Here is a 16,734-nt window from a genome sequence, read left to right as displayed (position 1 = left end):
GGGGGGCAAAAAGGGCTCCCGGGGGGGGGGGAACCCCAGGACCCCCCCCCCCCCCCTCCAGGAGCCCCGCTAAGCGCTGGCCACGCCCATTTCAGCGGGAGGTCACGCCCCTTTTCGGCCGCCAGGCCACGCCCCCTCCCCTCGGCGCCAGGCCACGCCCTCTGGAGCCTGCAAGTCCCTCCCTCCCCACAGCCAGGCCCCGCCCGTTTCGGCTCCGGGCCCCGCCCCCCTTTCGGCGGCAGACCACGCCCCCTCCCGGCGGCAGGCCCCGCCCACCTGCAGGCTCTCCTTCAGCTGGGGGATGAGCAGCCGGAAGCGCTGCACGGGGTCGAAGTCCTGCGCCTGCGCAGCCGCCACCTGCGCCGGTAACGGCGGCCCGGGCCCCGCCCCCTGCGCCGGCCCCGCCCCCGGCGCGAGCGGCGGCGCAGGCGCACTGGGAGGCCCCGGCCCGGGCCCCGGCGGCGGCGGCTGCTGCGGGGGAGCCGCCATGCTCCCGCCTCGCCTTCCGCTTCCTGCCGGGAAGTGACGTCACGGCGGGGGGGCCTTCCCGGCGCGGCTGCCCGCGGCGCTGCCTGCGCAGGGCCGAGCCCCGCCATGGCGCCCACCATCCAGACGCAGGCGCAGCGGGAGGAGCCGGGCCACAGGTACGGCGCCCCCCCGTGACGTCACGGCCGTGACGTCAGCGCCGTGACGTCACGGGGGACCCCGCCGTGACGTCACTCCCCCTCCCCCCCCCCCACAGGCCCAGCTCCCACCGGACGCTGCCGGAGAGGTGGGGGAGGGGCTCCGGGACCACGTGGGGGGGAGGGGGCGGGGCTACAGGGGAGGGGGCGGGGCCTGGGGGGCCGGGGTCTGGGGGGGGGAGGGGCACAGGGTCTGGGGGGGGGGCACGGAGGGGGGAGGGGGTCCCATAGGGTCTGGGGGCCCAAAAGTGGCCTGGGGGGGTCCTGAAGGGTCCTGGGGAGGTCATGGGGTCCTTGGGAGGGTCCTGGTTGGGGGGGGGGAGCTGCGGTTGTGTGGGGGTGTTCTCAGGGTCCGGGGGGGGGGTCATGGGGTCTGAGGGGGGTCTCAGGGTCCGGGGGGGGATCCCCAGGGTGGGGGGGGGTCTCAGTGTCCTGCGGGGGGGGTCCGCAGGGTCGCGGCCCCCCCCCGACCACGGTGCGCGCAGGTCGGGCGTGGTGTGCCGGGTGAAATACTGCAACAGCCTCCCCGACATCCCCTTCGACCCCAAGTTCATCACCTACCCCTTCGACCAGAACCGGTACGGACGGCTCGGGGGGGGACGAACAGCTCCGGGGGGGGGGGGCACCGAAATACGAGGGGGGGGTCATTGTGTGTGTGTCCCCCCCCCAGGTTTGTGCAGTACAAGGCCACGTCGCTGGAGAAGCAGCACAAGCACGACCTGCTGACCGAGCCCGACCTGGGCGTCACCATCGACCTCATCAACCCCGACACCTACCGCATCGACCCCAGCGGTGAGCCCGGCTTCCACCCCAAAAAAAGGGTGTTTTTGTTTTTGTTTTTTCTTTTATGGCGACACACACACACGCGCGCGCACACAATAACACCCCCCCCCCGCGATTTGTCTCCGTTCAGTGCTCCTGGACCCAGCGGATGAGAAGCTGCTGGAGGAGGAGATCCAAGCGCCCACCAGCTCCAAGAGGTAATGGGGACCATGGGGGGGGGGCACCCAAATATTTTGGGCTGGGGGGGGGCTACGTCACCCCCTGTCCCACCCCCCCAGGTCACAGCAGCATGCCAAGGTGGTGCCATGGATGCGCAAGACCGAGTACATCTCCACCGAGTTCAACCGCTACGGCGTCTCCAACGAGAAGCCCGAGGTCAAGTGAGTCTGGGGGGGATCAGAAGGAGGGGGGGACGCACCCCCTGCCCCTCCCTGTGACCCCCCCACGCTGCTGTGCCCCACCCCCCAAAAAAAAAAGGATCGGCGTCTCGGTGAAGCAGCAGTTCACGGAGGAGGAGATCTACAAGGACCGCGACAGCCAAATCGCCGCCATCGAGAAAACCTTCGAGGACGCCCAGAAAGCGGTGGGGAATTGGGGGCTGGGGGGCATGGGGGGGGGGGGGCACGTTGGGGACCCCCCCCGGTGTGGAATTTTTCAGGGCTGAGCCCCCCCCTCCCACTCCTCAGATCACGCAGCACTACAGCAAGCCCCGCGTCACCCCGGTGGAGGTGATGCCCGTGTTCCCCGACTTCAAGGTAGGGATTTATGGAGGGGAGGGGGAGAAAATTGAGGGATGGGGGCAGCTTTATCACACCGCCCCCCCCCTAAAAAAAAAAATAAAATAGATGTGGATCAACCCCTGCGCCCAAGTCATCTTCGACTCGGACCCGGCGCCCAAGGACACGAGCGGCCCCGCAGCGCTGGAAATGATGTCCCAGGCCATGATCAGGTTTGGGGGGGGGGCACAGCAAAGGGGGAGGGCACGCACAGAGCCCCCCCCAACCCCCCCCAGCCCTGTTAACCCCTTGCTGCCCGCAGGGGGATGATGGACGAGGAGGGGAACCAGTTCGTGGCCTATTTCCTGCCGGTGGAGGAGACGCTGCGCAAGCGCAAGCGGGACCAGGAGGAGGAGATGGACTACGCCCCCGAGGATGTGTACGGGGCGGGGCGGCACAGGGCTGGGGGGGGTCTTACAACACGGGGGGGGGGGGGGGGCCCTATAGAGCCCCCCCAAGGCTGTGACAGAGAAGCCAAGGGCGAGCTGTGGATTTCTGGGGAGGCAGAAACTAAATTTGGGGGCGGTTTGGTGGTGGGGAGATGGGTTTGACACCCCCCCGCTTTATTTTTATTGCCCCCCCCCCCCCAGGTACGACTACAAGATCGCTCGGGAGTACAACTGGAACGTGAAGAACAAAGCCAGCAAGGGCTACGAGGAGAATTACTTCTTCATCTTCCGCGAGGGCGACGGCGTCTACTACAACGAGCTGGAGACCAGGTGGGGGTCCGGGGGGGGCCAGAAGGGGCCGGGACCCCCCCCCCCAAAAAAAAAAAAACAACAAGAGAGGGGTCCTGACACCCCCGGGCTCCTCTCAGGGTGCGGCTGAGCAAGAGGCGGGCGCGGGCGGGGGTGCAGTCGGGCACCAACGCGGTGCTGGTGGTGAAACACCGTGACATGAACGAGAAGGAGCTGGAGGCACAGGTGAGCCCCCCCCCGGTGCAAAACAGCTTTTTGGGGACCACCCCTCGGCTTTTTGGGGCTCCCCCCGGCCTTTTGGGCCCCCCCCCCGGGGGGAACTGAGCCCCCCCTGCCCCGGCAGGAGGCGCGGAGGGCGCAGCTGGAGAACCACGAGCCCGAGGAGGAGGAGGAGGAGGAGATGGAGGCTGAGAAGGAGGCGCCAGGCTCCGGTAAGTGGGGGGGGGGGGCTTTTTTTTTCGGGGGGGGGGCCTCCCGCTACACCCCCCCTCCGATTTGTTCCCCCACACTTCCTTTTCCAGATGAGGAGCGGGAGAAGGGCAGCGAGAGCGAAGGGGCCGGGAGCGGCGAGGAGGAGGAGGAGGAGGCCGAAGGCTCCGGCGGGGGGGCGGCGGCGGCGGCGGCAGCAGCAGCGAGCAGGGGGGGTCGGCGCGGAGCGAGGACGAGGCCGAAGAGGAGGAAGAGGAGGAGGAAGAGGAGGAGGAGGAAGGCTCCGGAGGGGGCGGGGGGGCAGCGCGGCGGGGGGGCAGCGCCGCCGCCCGCGCCGCCCGCGACCAGGAGGAGATCTTCGGCAGCGACGACGACGAGGAAGAGGAGGAGGAGGAAGAGGAGGAAGAAGAGGAGGAGGAGGAAGAGTCGGAGGGGGGGGGCAGCGAGGGGGGGGCGCCCCCCCGCAGCCCCCGCCTCAGCCCCAGCGAGGCCTCGGAGGAGGAGGAGGAGGAGAGCGCGAGCGAGGCGTCCGACTCCTCCAGCGACTGAGTTTTTGGGGGGAAAAACGCCACTTTTGGGGGTGTTTTTTTATTTTGTGGGGGAAAAAAGCCCAAAAAAAGACCAGTTTGGGGTTTTTTTTGTTGTTTTTTTTTTTTTCTCTTTAATAACGTAGTCATGGTTACCAGCCATAGTCATAACAAAAGTTATTCATAATAAAATGTATCTAAAATAACGCTTCTATCTCCGGGGCCGCGGCGCTACGGGTACAAAGGGGGGGGGGCATGGGGCAGGGGGGGGCTGTACCGACCGGGGGGGCCCCCCCCCTTCCCGGGGCATCGCCATGTACCTAAAGCCTGGGGGGGGGTCACCCCCGCGCCAATCCCCCCAAAAAACGGGCACCGAGGGGCTGTACCCCCCCCCCCAAAAAAAAAAAAAAAACAGACACGGGGGGGGGTTTCCCCTCCCCAAAATGGGCACGGGGGGGGCGTGGTGATGTGGAGCCCCCCCCCTTCAATGTGTCGTCCCCCCCCCAGCTTCATGGTTTGGTTTGCCGGGGGCAAATAATATTAATATTAGAATAATAATAATAATAAAGGAAGGAAGGAAAAAAAAAAAAAGAAACCAAAAAAAACGGGGAATTATTAAAAAAAAAATTAAAGGAAACCCGGCCGGGAGAGCCCCCCCCCCTGCACGCAGCCCCTGTAGTGTTCACACACAGCCCCCCCCCGGCAAAGTCATCGCCCCCCCCCCCCCCGGGAGCCCCTCGGTTGCTTTATTTTTTGGGGGGGGGGGGGGGGGGGTGTGCCCCTGATTTCCCCCCCACACTCATAAAGATGCACGGGGAAAGGTGGGGGGGGGCCGGGGGGGGTTGGGGGGGGCACAGTCACAGCGGGGGGGGGCAAAGAGGGGCGCGGAGCCCCTGCGGAGGGGGGGGCAGCGTCAGATGGTCGAGGTCTTGTCTGTGCCGTCTGCGGGGGGCAAACGGGGGGGGGGGGGTCAGGAGGGGAAGGAGGCTCTTCCCCCCCCTCCCTAGAAGCCCCCCCCACCTAAAAAAGTATTAAACCCGTGCCCCCCCCCGGGCTCACCCCCCAGCGCGTGCTCCGTCATGCTCAGGCACAGCGACTCCAGCGTGGGGTTGATCTCCAGGTCGGTGCCGGGGAGGGGGCACTCTGCGAGGGAGGGGGGGAGGACAGAAAAAATTTTTAAAAAGGCTTTTAGGGTTAGGAGGGGCTCAGGGCTTTTTTTTTTTTGCCCCCCCCCCCAGACTTACCCTGGGGGAAGGCGAGCAGGGCCTGGGGCGAGGGGTGGACGGGCAGCGAGTGGGTGCGCTGCACCGCGCTGCGCCCTGCGGCCCCCCCGCTGCCGAACCACAGGCTCTGGGGGGGGGGAGAAATACTTTATTGGGGGGGGGCGACGGGGGGGAGGAGGACCCCCTCCCGGCCCCAAAAAGCCCCCCCAAAAAGAGCCGAAGAGCCCAGCGCCCTGAGCACCCCCCACCTTGTCCCTCAGTGCCCCCCCTGCTCCCTGAGTGGCCCCCCCCAAAAAAAATGAACCCCAAATTTCCCCAGGACACCCCCGCCATCCCTCAGTGCCCCCCCCCTCCCGCCAGGACCACCCCCCACCCTCCCCCCCCATTAAAACCCTCCCCAGATCCCCCCCAAATCACCGCAACATTGGAGCCCCCACCATCGCCCCCCCAAAAAATTACCCCAATATCAGACCCCCCCCCATCACCCCCCCACCCTCTAACCCACCCCAAACGCCCTCCACCACCCCCCCTCCCCCCCCCCAAAAAAAAATCTGCCCCCCTCCCCCACCCACCTGGCGGCCCTGGGCGCCGAGGGGAGGGGGGGGGCCGCCGAGGGGGGGTCGCGGGGCCGGGCCCCCCCCCGCAGGGCCCAGCAGCCCCAGGCGGGTGGGGGGCAGCGCGCGGGGGGGCAACGCGAAGGGGCGCTGCCCCCGCCGCCCCCCCGCCCCCCCCCCCCACAGAGCCAGCTATGGGGAGCGAGTTGGAGCCGAAGGCCCAGCTGGGGGGGGGCAAATAAAAAATAAAAGGGGGGGGGTGAGGACAGCACCCCAAAATCCCCCCCCCCGTACACAAAGCGTTCTGGGGGGTGGCCCAGGGTGGAAATGGGGAGGGGGAAGGGGGAGGAGGGGGGCAGGGAAATGGACGGAGGGCTCCCCCCCCCCAAAAAAAAAAAAATGGGGGGGGGGAAGGCAAGGGGGGTCCCTGGGGGGGTGGGGGGCATGGGAGTGGGGGGCAGGTTCAAGGGGGGGGGTCCCAGGCTTTGGGGGGGGGGCCCAGGACCGGGGGGGGGGGCACCTAGGGGCAAATCCAGCCCTGAGGGTTCCCGAGGAGGGCAAACGCAGCACCAAGGGGGACAAACTGGGGTACGGGGGAGGGGATAAATGAGGCCGGGGGGGTCAAAGGCTGCCCCCACCCCAACCTGGGGGGTCCCCGCGTGCCCCCCCCCACGCCCACCTACCCTTTGGGGGGGCGGTAGCCCGGGCCCTCGAGCGGCACCTTCTTGGGGAAGGCGCGGAGCAGCTTCAGGACCTGCTGCTTCCAGGAGAGGAGCCTCTTCTTCTGCGTCTCCGTGAACGCCTGGGGAGGGGGGGGAACAGCGGTTTTTGGGGCCCCCCCAAAAAAAAAATAAAAAAAGAAATCGAATCAATTCTTAGCCCCCCCCCCCTTCCCCTTATTACCTCATGGCTCAGGCACTTCTCGAGGAGCTGGAGGTAACTGGTGATGTTCTCCTCGTCCGGCCGCGACACCAGCAGCTGGGTGCACACTTTGGGGGGGGTCAGGGTACCGTGGGGGCCCCCCCCAAAAAAAAACCACCCACATGGCCCCCCCCACAGCCTTACCTTTGCCCATCACCCGGGTGAATTGCCCCGGGATGTCCCCGTCGGGAACCGGGGCCGCGGGGGCCTCGGGGTCGGCAGCCGGGTGGGGGGCGAAGGCGTCGGCGGCCCCCGGGGGGGCGGCAGCGGCGTCGGGGGGGGCGCCGGTGTTGGCGGGGGGGGCCGGGGGGGCCGGAAAGCCTTGATGGGCGTCACCATGATCTGCTGCAGCTCCTGCAGCGCCGTCCACAGGTTGCCCCCCTCCAGGATGTCCTGCGGAGTGGGGGGGGGGGGCACAAAAGGATCGGGGGGGTCAGGGCTGCCCCCCCCCAACCCTGGGGGCAGCAGGGAGGGGGGCAGGGGCCCCCCCGCACCTTCTCCAGCGCCTTGAGGACGCTCTGGCGCTCCCGCAGCTTCTGGATGCTGAGGGCGATCTTGTGCCGCGCGCCCTTGGTGACGTTCTTTGGGGGGGGGGGGGGGGGAACACAAAAAAGGGACAGGTAAGGGCCGTCCCCAGCCTGTTTTTGCTGGGTTTCTTTTATTATTTTTTGTGAGGGGGGGGGGGGCGCCGCTCACCTGCGACTCGAGGTGGTGCTCGGTCAGCGTCATCATCTCCTCGTAGGTCATCTGCGAGAAGAGCGCCGCGTACTTGTGCAGCCGCAGGCTCTTCAGCCACGAGGGGACATCTAGGAGGGGGGGGGGGCAGCCAGCAAGGTGACGCCTCGCTGGCCCCCCCCCAAAACCTCCCAGGCCCCTCCAGGCCCCCTCCTCCCCCCAAAAAAAAACCTTTCATGCCGCTGCCGTCCTCCTGGAAGGTGTTGCGGCCGCCGGGGGGCTCCTCGGTCTGCTCGCTGCCCGACGAGGCCACGCTGCTCTGCGGCGACAGGGGGGCGTGCTCGCCGAAGGGGGGGCGAGGAGGAGGGGGGGGGCCCCCCGGTTCCTCGCCCCCCCCCCCCGGCCACTCGCCACCCCCTCCCTGGGGGCTGCCGGGCACCAGCGACAGGGAGCGCTTCAGAGGGCTGGGGTGCAGCTGGCAGGGCAGCGCTGCGGGGAGGGGGGGGGGAAAGTGGGGGCCAGCCCCATTTTCCAGCCCCCCCCACACCTCCTGGTCCCCCCCCAAGCTGCTGTGTCCCCACCCACAACCTCTTGTTCCCCCCCCAACCTCCTGCGCCCCCTCCTTGTCCCCGCGCGTCCCCATTTTGGCCCCCCAGTGCCCCCCCCACTCCCTATCACCCCCCCCCAATTCATCACCACTCCCCAAGACACACAAGTGACCCCCCCCAACCCTCAGACATCCCCTCTGCCCCCCCCACATCCCTTCTGCCCCCCCACACCCCCTCTGACGCCCCCCCAGCCCCTCAGACCCTCCAACAGCCCCCCACATCCCCCCCTTTTTTCCCTGCCCCCCCAGCCCCTCAGACAACCCCTCTGACCCCCCCACACCCCCCTTGACCCCCCCACAATCCCTCTCATCCCCCCCACCCCCTCTGACCCCCCATACCCCTTCTGACACCCCCCCAGCCCCTCTGCCCCCCCACACCCCCTCCGACCTCCCCCATACCCCTCTGACCCCCCGCAGCCCCTCTGAGCCCCCCATCCCCCTCCAACACACCCCCACCCCCTCAGCCCTCCCCTTTTCCCCCTGCCCCCCCCCCCTCCCTCCACTCACCCGCGCCCCCCAGCCCATTCCCACCACTGCCGGCGGCGGGGGGGGGGTGGAACGGGGGGTGCCCGTTCTCCCGGGGGGCCGCCTCAGGCCACGGGGGCCCGATTTCGGGGGGCCCGTGCTCGGGCCAGTCGTGGGGGGCGCGCCGGGGGGGCGGCGGGGGTGGGGGCGGTGGCGGGGGGGGGGGCGGAGGGGGGGCGGGAGGCGCAGCGGCGGCGGCGGCATCGGGGCGCAGGGGGGGCGCGGGGGGGGCGCCGGCCAAACGCTCCTCCAGGTGGCCCAGCCACAGGGCCAGGGCGCTGCGGTCGTCCAGGGTGGTGGCGGGGTGGATGAGGGCGTAGGAGAGGAGCTGGCGGCTCTCCTCCACGCAGCGGTTGCTCTCGATGGCGTAGGCCAGCACCTTCTGCAGCCTCTTCATGTACTCGGCCTTGGCGGCGGCGTTGCCCGGCTGCAGGAGGGGGAGGTGGGCCAGCAGCAGGGCCACTGCCGCCTCCGCCGGCTCCTGGGGCCACTGGCTGATGGCGGCTGGCGGGGGGAGAGGGGAGAAAAGGGTGAAAAGCTGGGGGGAGGCGGCGAGGGGAGGGGGAGAAAGGGGTGGGAGGGGCGGTGGGGTGCGGCAGAAGGGGCTGGGGGAAGTGGGAGGGGAGGAGGGGGGGAAATGGGGGTAGAATTGGGGGGAGAAGGTGGGCAAAAAGTGGCGGGGGGGGGGGCTGGGGGTGGTTGGAGGGGGGTTGGGGAGCACAGCGAGGAGGAGGGGTTGGGGAACGGAGGTAAAATCCTAAATCCTAAGGGACCCTAAAAGGGACCCTAAAAGGGACCCTAAAAGGGAAAGAAACCTTAAAAGAAATCCTAAAAACCACGGGGAGCCCCCTTGGAGGGCCTTGGACATGAAGCACAGCCCCGAAGCCGTGCCCGAGCCCCATGGGGGTAACCGGGGGCCGGTTTGAGGGGTGCAGGGACCCAAAGTGGGGAGAAACGATTGGGAAACGGGGTTAAAATTGGGGTGAAAAGCTCCCCAAAAAGCAGCAGGGGGGAACTGGGGCTGGTCGGAGGGGAGCGGGGGACTGTTGGGGGCAGAAAGCATCCAGGAAAGGGGCAAAAATCACGGCGCAAACTAATTCCGGTGCAAATTAGGGTGCAAATTAATTCCGGCGCACATGACGGGGCCGCTCACCGGCACTGTTGGCCTCGGCCTCGAGAAGGTGGATGTCGGCGCAGTCGGCCAGCGAGTGCTCGAGGCAGAGCTGCAGGAAGCGCGCCTGGGTGCGGGTGACGCGCTTGAGGAGCGAGAGCAGCGCCACGGTCTGCTCGCACTCGTTCCAAGCCTTGAACCAGCCGGCCACGATCCCCACCTGGTCCCGGAACATCATGGCTGGAGCCACCGGGATGGGGGGGAGGGGGGCGAGGCGGAACCGGCCGGGCCCCCCCTCCTTCACATGGCGCCGCGGGACGGCCCCGGGAAAAGCTCGGAAGCCCCCGGGGCCGGGGAGGGCATCGGGTGGGGGGGGGTTGGGGTGGGGGGCGGGGTTGTGGGGGTGCCGAACGGCTGCGGCCGGGTCCCGGCGGCGTCGCCGTGAAGCCGCGAGAGCCCCGGAGGTGCCTGCGGAGAGAGGAAAGAGCGGCGGTTACCGGGGGGGGGACGGATGAGGGGGGTGGGAGAGGGGGGGGCACCGGGAATGGGGATGGGGACCCCCAAATGGGGAGCGGGACCCCCCCCCCCGTGGGGAACGGGGACCCCGATCCCGGTGTGAACGGGGTCCGGGGACCCCCCCCGGTGACCACGGGGACCCCCGGGCCCAGGAATCGAGAGCCGGGACCCCCCCGTTGGGCCCGGGCCCCCCCCCTCGGTGAGCACGGGAACGCCCCCCGGTGGGAACGGGGAGCGGGGAGCGGGACCCCCCCCACAATCGGCGGGGGGCGGTCGAGAGCCGCGGGGGTCGCCCCGGGGGCCGCGGGGAGGGGCCCGGGGCCGGGGGAGGGGCGCGGGGCCGGGGCGCGGGGCCTAGGCCCGGGCCCGCCCTCACCGGGCCCGCACTCACCGCCGCCGCCGTCGCCGCCGCGTCAACGTCAGCACGCACGCTGCGTCACCACGTCGTCCCCCCCACACACCCCTCCGCGCACGCGCCCCCCCTCCTTTTCCGGCATCACCCAATGGGAAGCGGCCGCCTTCTCGCCGCCCCGCCCCCGGCTTCCCGATTGGGCGGCGGGGCTGCCAAGAAGGAAGGGGGCGGGGTTTCGCGGGGAGAGGCCACGCCCCCGGTCGGGTTAGCCGTGAGTGGTGCGAGGGGGGCGGAGTCTGTGAGGGGGCGTGGTCAGAGCGCGCGGGGTGGGCGTGGCTTGAGAGGGCGGGGCGGGGCCGGGCGGGAGGCGGGCGCGGCGGGGCCGGGCGGGGGCGTGGCCTCGTGGGGGCGGGCGTGGCCTCGCGGGGTGGGCGTGGCCAGGAGGGGGCGGAGCTCCGCAAGGGGGCGGAGCCTGGGGCCGGAGCGGAGCCGTCGCCCCGGTGCCGGTGTCCCCGCGCCCCCCCCCCCCCTCCTCCTCCCCCCTCTCCCGGTTCCCTCCGGCCCCCTCCCAGCCCCCGGCTCCGCTGCACAGGAACGGCCCCGCCCCGGCTGCGGCTCCGGGCACCGCCGAGACCCCCCCGGTACCGGCATCGCCCCCCCAGTACCGGCATCGCCCCCCCAGCACCGGCATCGCCCCCCCCAAACCGCTACTGGCACCCCCCCTCCGGTACCGGCCCCCTCCTCGACACCAGCACCCCCCCCCAGTACCGGATCCCCCCCCCAGTACCGGATCCCCCCCCCGGTACCGGATCCCTCCTCCCGGTACCGGAACCCCCCCCGGTGCCGCCCATGGGCCCCCGGTGGGGCGAGGCCTGAGCGGTTCCCGGTCCCCCCCCCCCCCCCCCTCCCCGGGAGCCGCGATGGGAGCGGCCGTGGGCTGAGCCCCCTGCAGGTACTGGGGGGGGCACCGGGAGGGGGGCGGCGGGGGGGGAAGAGGGGTGGCGGGGGGGGGATGGGCGGGACTGGGCCGGGCTGGGTGGGACTGGGGTGTGCTGGGATGTACTGGGATGTGCCGGGCCTCAGTGGGCCTTACTGGGATGTGCTGGGCCTTGCTGGGCCTTGCTGGGATGTACTGGGCCATATTGGGCTGTGCTGGGCCTTGCTGGGATGTACTGGGCTGTACTGGGCTGTGCTGGGCCTTACTGGGCCTTGCTGGGATGTACTGGGCTGTGCTGGGCTTTGCTGGGATGTACTGGGCTGTGTTGGGCCTTACTGGGATGTACTGGGCTGTACTGGGCTATGCTGGGCTATGCTGGGCTTTACTGGGCTATACTGGGCCTTGCTGGGCTGTGGTAGGCTTTGCTAGGCTCTGCTGGGATATACCGGGCTGTACTGGGCACTGCTGGGCCTTACTGGGCTGTACTGAGCCTTACCGGGCTATACAGGACCTTACTGGGCCTAACTGGGCTGTCCTGGGTGTTGCTGGGCTGTGCTGAGCTTTACTGGGCTGTGCTGGGCTATACTGGGCCCTACTGGGCTGTGCTGGGCCCTACTGGGCTGTACTGAGTCTTACAGGGCTCTGCTGGGCTGTACTGGGCCTCGCTGAGCTATTCTGGGCCTTACTGGGCTGCACTGGGCCTTACTGGGTGGTACTGGACTGTGTTGGGCTGTGCTGGGCCCTGTGGGGTTATACTGAGCCTTACTGGGCCGTGCTGGGCTCTGTTGGGCCTTACTGGGTGGTACTGGGATGTACTGGGCTGTTCTGGACCTTACTGGGTGGTACCAGGTTGGACTGGGATGCATTGAGCTTTACTGGGTTTTACAGGTCTATACTGGGTTGTGCTGGACCTTACTGGGCTGTACTGGCTTGTCCTGGGCTGAGGCTGTGCCGAGCCTTACTGGGTTGTACTGGGCCATACCAGACTGTGCTGGCCCGTACTGGGTCATGCTGGGCTGTACTGGCCCACACTGGAACGTATTGGGTTGTACTGGGCTTTACTGGGCTTATACTGGGGCAGTTTATATTTGCGTGTGCTGGTCCGTCCTGGTCCCTTCTGGTTTGTACTGGGCTGTACTGGGCCATTCTGCACTATACTGGTTTGTGCTGGGTCATACTGGCCTATACTGGCTTATATTGGGTTGTGCTTCTGGTGACTCTTACTGGGCCATACTGGGCTGGGCTCTACTGGGCCACACTGGAATGTACCGGGCGTTGCTGAACTGCACTGGTTTGTACTGGGCTGTGCTGGGCCATACGGGGCGCTATTCCAGGCCTTACTGGGATATACTGGGGTGTACAGAGCTGTGTTGGGCTGGACTGGTGCGTACTGGTGCGTACTGGTCCGTACTGGCCCATCCCCTGTCCCTACAGGCCCCGCCACGAGCCCCAGACGGGACCGAGATGGAGCTGTGAGAGGAGGTAATGGGGCTGGGGGGGGGGTGCACGGGGGGCAATGGGGTCACACAGGGGGCAATGGGGTCACACGTGGGGTCACACACGGGATCGGGGGGTTGCACACGGGATCCCGGGGTCATAGATGGGGTCACACACGGGATCACAGCCCAGGACTGCACACGGGATCCCGGCGTTGTGCACGGGGTCACGTAAGGGGTCAGGGGATCACACACGGGATCTCAGGATTCTGGGGCTGCACGTGGGATCGGGGGATCACACAGGATTGGGGGATCACACAGGGGATCTCACAGGATTGTGGGGCTGCACATGGGATCAGGGGATCGTACATGGGATCACACAGGATCACGGGGCTGCACATGGGATCAGGGGATCACAGAGGGGATCGGGGGATAACATAGGAACACACAGGATCATGGGGTTGATTGTGTGGGATCAGGGGATCACACACGGGATCTCACAGGATCGTGGGCAGCACATGGGATCGGGGGATCACACACAGGATCGGGGGATAACATAGGAACACACAGGATCACGGGGTTGCACGTGTGGGATCAGGGGATCACACGGGATCGGGGGATCACACAGGGGATCACATGGGATCACGGGGTTGCACATGGGATTGGGGGCTCGCACATGGGATCAGGGGATCGCACAGGATCAGGGAATCAAGCACGGGATCAGGGGCTCGCCCTGCGGCCCGATCCTGCCCCCCCGGCCCCATCCTGACCCTCGCGCCCCCCCCTCCGCCCCGCAGGCTCCGCCGCCCGCCCCCCGTCCCCGTCCCCCCGGCGCCGCCGGCGGAGGATGGCGAAGCTGCTGGTGCCGCTGGTGGTGCTGGGGGCGGTGGCGGGGGCCCAGCGCTGCCCCCCCCGCTGCCTGTGCCCGGCGGCCGCCCCCAGCCCCACGCTGCTGTGCGCCCGCACGGGGCTGCTGGCGGTGCCCCCCAGCCTGGACCGCGGGGCGGTGGAGCTGCGGCTGGCCGACAACTTCATCGGGGCCGTGGGGCGCGCCGACTTCGCCAACATGAGCAGCCTGGTGCACCTCACCCTGTCCCGCAACGGGCTGCGGCGCCTGGCCCCCGGCGCCTTCGCCGACCTGCGCGCCCTGCGCGCCCTGCACCTGGACGGCAACCGGCTGCCGGCGCTGAGCGGGGCGCAGCTGCGGGGCCTGGCCAGCCTGCGGCACCTCATCCTGGCCAACAACCAGCTGGCCGCCATCGAGCCCGCCGCCTTCGCCGCCTTCGCCGCCACCGTGGAGGACCTGGACCTGTCGCACAACAACCTGCCGGCGCTGCCCTGGGAGGCGGTGGCCGGCATGGCCAGCCTGGCCACGCTGACGCTCGACCACAACCTGCTGGAGCGCGTCCCCGCCGGCGCCCTGGCCGGCTTGCCGCGCTTGGCCCGCCTGGACCTGACGGCCAACCGGCTGCGGGCGCTGCCGCCGGTGCCGGGCCCGCCGGGGCCCAGCTTGGCGGCGGGCGGCAACCCGCTGCACTGCAACTGCGAGCTGCTGTGGCTGCGGCGCCTGGCGCGGCCGGACGGGCTGGAGAGCTGCGCCTCGCCGCCGCCGCTCGCCGGCCGCCTGCTCTGGGCCGTGCCGGAGGAAGAGCTGGCGTGCCGAGCCCCCGCCATCGCCGGGGCGGCCGCCAGCCCGGCCGCCGTGCTGGAGGGGCAGCCGCTGCGCCTGGGCTGCGCCGCCGCCGGGGACCCGCCGCCGGCGCTGCACTGGCTGGGCCCCGACGGGCGGCTGGTGCAGAACGGCTCGCGGCGGGCGCTGGGGGCCGACGGCTCGCTGCAGCTGCGGGTGGCCACGCTGCGGGACCACGGCGCCTTCACCTGCGTGGCTTCCAACGCCGCCGGCGAGGCGGCCGCCCGCGTGCAGGTGGCCGTGCTGCCGCTGCCCGTGCCCCGGCGGGACGGGGAGGGCGAGGGCGAGGCGCAGCCCGGCCCCGAGCCCTCGGACATGGCCCGCGCCGGGGGCAACGAGTCGCGGCCGGCGGGCGAGCGGCGCATCGTGGCGGCCGAGCTGACGGCCTCCTCGGCGCGCATCCGCTGGCTGCCGCAGCGCCACGTGCCGGGGCTCCGCATGTTCCAGATCCAGTACAACAGCTCCCTCGACGACTCCCTCGTCTACAGGTGGGGGCCGCCGGGCGTTACGCGGGGCTGCTGGGCCTGGGGGGGGGGGCTGCGGGGCGTGGGGTCTGAGGGTGTTTGGCAGCCTTTCATTTGGCAGCAGGCAGCGTTGCACGGGGCCGTGGGGTGTTGCACGGGGGCGCACGAGGCCGTGGGGCGTTCCGTGGCGTCACACAAGGCTGGGGGGCTTTGCACAGGACCGCGGGGCATCGCACGGGGTTGTGTGGGACTGAGAGATGTTGCAGGGCGTTGCTCAGGGGTGCACAGGACCCTGTGGTGTTGCAGGGCATCGCCCAGCACCGCGCACATCCACAGGGCGCTGCACCAGACCGCAGGGGCGCGCAGGGGTGCGATGGGGACCCCCCCCCCACTCCCCGAACCCACCCAAGTCCCCCCCCACACCCCGCAGGCTGCTGCCGCCCTCCAGCCGGAGCTTCGTGCTGCGGGACCTGGCGGCGGGGCGCGAGTACGACCTCTGCGTCTCGGCGCTCTACGCCGAAGGCTCGGCCGCGCCGCCCGCCACCCGCGCCCTGGGCTGCGTCCGCTTTGCCACGGCCGGGGGGAGCCCTGGCTGCGCCGCCCCCCGGCCCCATTTCCTGGGGGGCACCGTCATCATCGTCATCGGCGCCGCCATCGCCGCCTCCGTCCTCGTCTTCATCCTCATCCTCACCGCCCGCTACAAGGCCGCCCGCCGCCTGCCCGCCGCCAACGTCGCCAGCGTCTGCTCCCAGACCAACGGCACCCACAGAGCCCCCGAGCCGGAACCGCCGCCCCCGCCGCTGCCCCCGCCGTCGGCCCCCCCGGCACCTCCGGTACTGGCACCCTTGGGTGCTCCCGGGGGTGCCCGGGGGCTTTTTCCCAGCCACAGCTACCCGCGGCGCGCCCGGACTCGGCGGCACGGCTCCCTGCCCCGCCTCGACGCGCCCGACGCCCTCCCCACCCTGCGCCCGTCCTTCGGCAGCACCCACTGGATGCTGGAGAGCACCGTCTAAAAGGGGGGGGGGCTGGGGAGGGGGGGGGCAGCACCCTAGGGTGCTCGAATGCAACCCCGAGGGCTCCCAGGCACCCTTGGGTGCCCAACCGGGTGCTTGAATGTGGCGCCCGGGGTGCTCCTGAGCACCCTTGGGTGCCCCCTGGGTGCTTGGACGCAGCCCCAGGTGCTGCCAAGCACCCTTGGGTGCCAGCACACGGCCCCCCCCCCCCCAACCTGACCCCACCCCGGGAGCCCGAACACAGCCGGCGGTGCCCGCACCCCCCCTTGGGTGCCTCCCTGCAGCCCCCCAGCACCCTTGGGTGCTGCTCTGGGGAGGGGGGGGAGGTGGGCAGAGGGCCCCCACCTGCATCCGTGGGCCTCCCACGCGCTCCCCTCATTGGTGTCCTTGTGCCCCCCCCCTTTCCTCACCGCCCCCCCCCCGGGGTTGGGGGCACCCGTATGCAACCCGGCGCCCACGCGAGTGCGCCCTGCCCCCCCCCCACCTTTACACCCCCCTCCCCAAATCCCATCCGTGTCCCGTCCCCACCCCCCCACCCCCCGCGGTGCCTTTGGCCGGGCGGCGGCGGCGGGGGGGCCCCGCACACGCCACTGACATGTCTGCACAGATGACACGAGACCCGCAGCCCCCCCCCCTTTCTATCTGGCTGGTCTGGATAAACCCGCGGGGGTCGGGCCCCCCCCGCAAATACCCCCCCCCCAGCCCTATTTACCCCCCCCCCCAAAAAAAAAAGCCCCTTCAATTTGCCCCACCCAAACCCTATTTGTCCCCCCCAACCCCCCCCACCAGCCGCCCCCCTCCCCCCCCCCCGGGC

The 16,734-nt window shown here is 69.8% G+C and overlaps 3 protein-coding genes across 4 annotated transcripts; 2 read left to right on the top strand and 1 right to left on the bottom strand.

Annotated features, from left to right (window-relative positions):
* The first annotated feature begins 459 nt into the window (after positions 1–459).
* Positions 460–4,103, top strand: PAF1 (PAF1 homolog, Paf1/RNA polymerase II complex component). Its single transcript, XM_082781596.1, is given in 15 exon segments — positions 460–644; positions 743–772; positions 1,169–1,261; positions 1,354–1,475; positions 1,597–1,663; positions 1,745–1,846; positions 1,944–2,049; positions 2,153–2,221; positions 2,312–2,415; positions 2,505–2,621; positions 2,833–2,961; positions 3,060–3,165; positions 3,284–3,371; positions 3,462–3,556; positions 3,559–4,103. Coding segments are annotated over 15 exon segments (1,638 nt in total). The 5' UTR covers positions 460–594; the 3' UTR covers positions 3,919–4,103.
* Positions 4,104–4,247: 144 nt separating this feature from the next.
* On the bottom strand, positions 4,248–10,330 carry SAMD4B (sterile alpha motif domain containing 4B). The gene is given in 14 exon segments (XM_082781595.1): positions 4,248–4,838; positions 4,956–5,039; positions 5,141–5,246; positions 5,692–5,851; positions 5,853–5,897; positions 6,357–6,475; positions 6,577–6,662; positions 6,739–6,903; positions 6,906–6,987; positions 7,089–7,175; positions 7,291–7,400; positions 7,501–7,758; positions 8,384–8,905; positions 9,555–10,330. Coding segments are annotated over 14 exon segments (2,049 nt in total). The 5' UTR covers positions 9,751–10,330; the 3' UTR covers positions 4,248–4,809.
* Positions 10,331–11,239: 909 nt separating this feature from the next.
* Positions 11,240–16,669, top strand: LRFN1 (leucine rich repeat and fibronectin type III domain containing 1). 2 transcript variants are annotated; one of them, XM_082781592.1, is made up of 4 exons: positions 11,240–11,332; positions 12,752–12,799; positions 13,551–14,931; positions 15,338–16,668. In XM_082781592.1, exons 3-4 carry the CDS (start codon positions 13,601–13,603, stop codon positions 15,918–15,920), a joined length of 1,914 nt encoding a protein of 637 aa, XP_082637718.1. In that variant the 5' UTR covers positions 11,240–11,332; positions 12,752–12,799; positions 13,551–13,600; the 3' UTR covers positions 15,921–16,668. The 2 variants fall into 2 exon arrangements, with proteins under 2 accessions (XP_082637718.1, XP_082637719.1); XM_082781593.1 differs by lacking the exon at positions 11,240–11,332 and having other exon boundaries at positions 12,560–12,799; positions 15,338–16,669.
* The last annotated feature ends 65 nt before the right edge of the window (positions 16,670–16,734 follow it).

Source organism: Aythya marila (genome assembly GCF_965140915.1).
Source record: "Aythya marila genome assembly, chromosome: 31".
Classification (NCBI taxonomy): Eukaryota; Metazoa; Chordata; class Aves; order Anseriformes; family Anatidae; genus Aythya; species Aythya marila.
Note: the sequence above shows the minus strand (reverse complement) of the source record. Positions and strands in the feature narration are given on the sequence as shown.

Excerpts from the sequence above, each read along its gene's own strand:
- LRFN1 (XM_082781593.1), top strand. The coding sequence starts at position 13,601 with ATGGCGAAGCTGCTGGTGCCGCTGGTGGTGCTGGGGGCGGTGGCGGGG. Across the intron at positions 14,932-15,337 it reads GACGACTCCCTCGTCTACAG|GCTGCTGCCGCCCTCCAGCC; the intron begins GTGGGGGCCGCC and ends CACACCCCGCAG.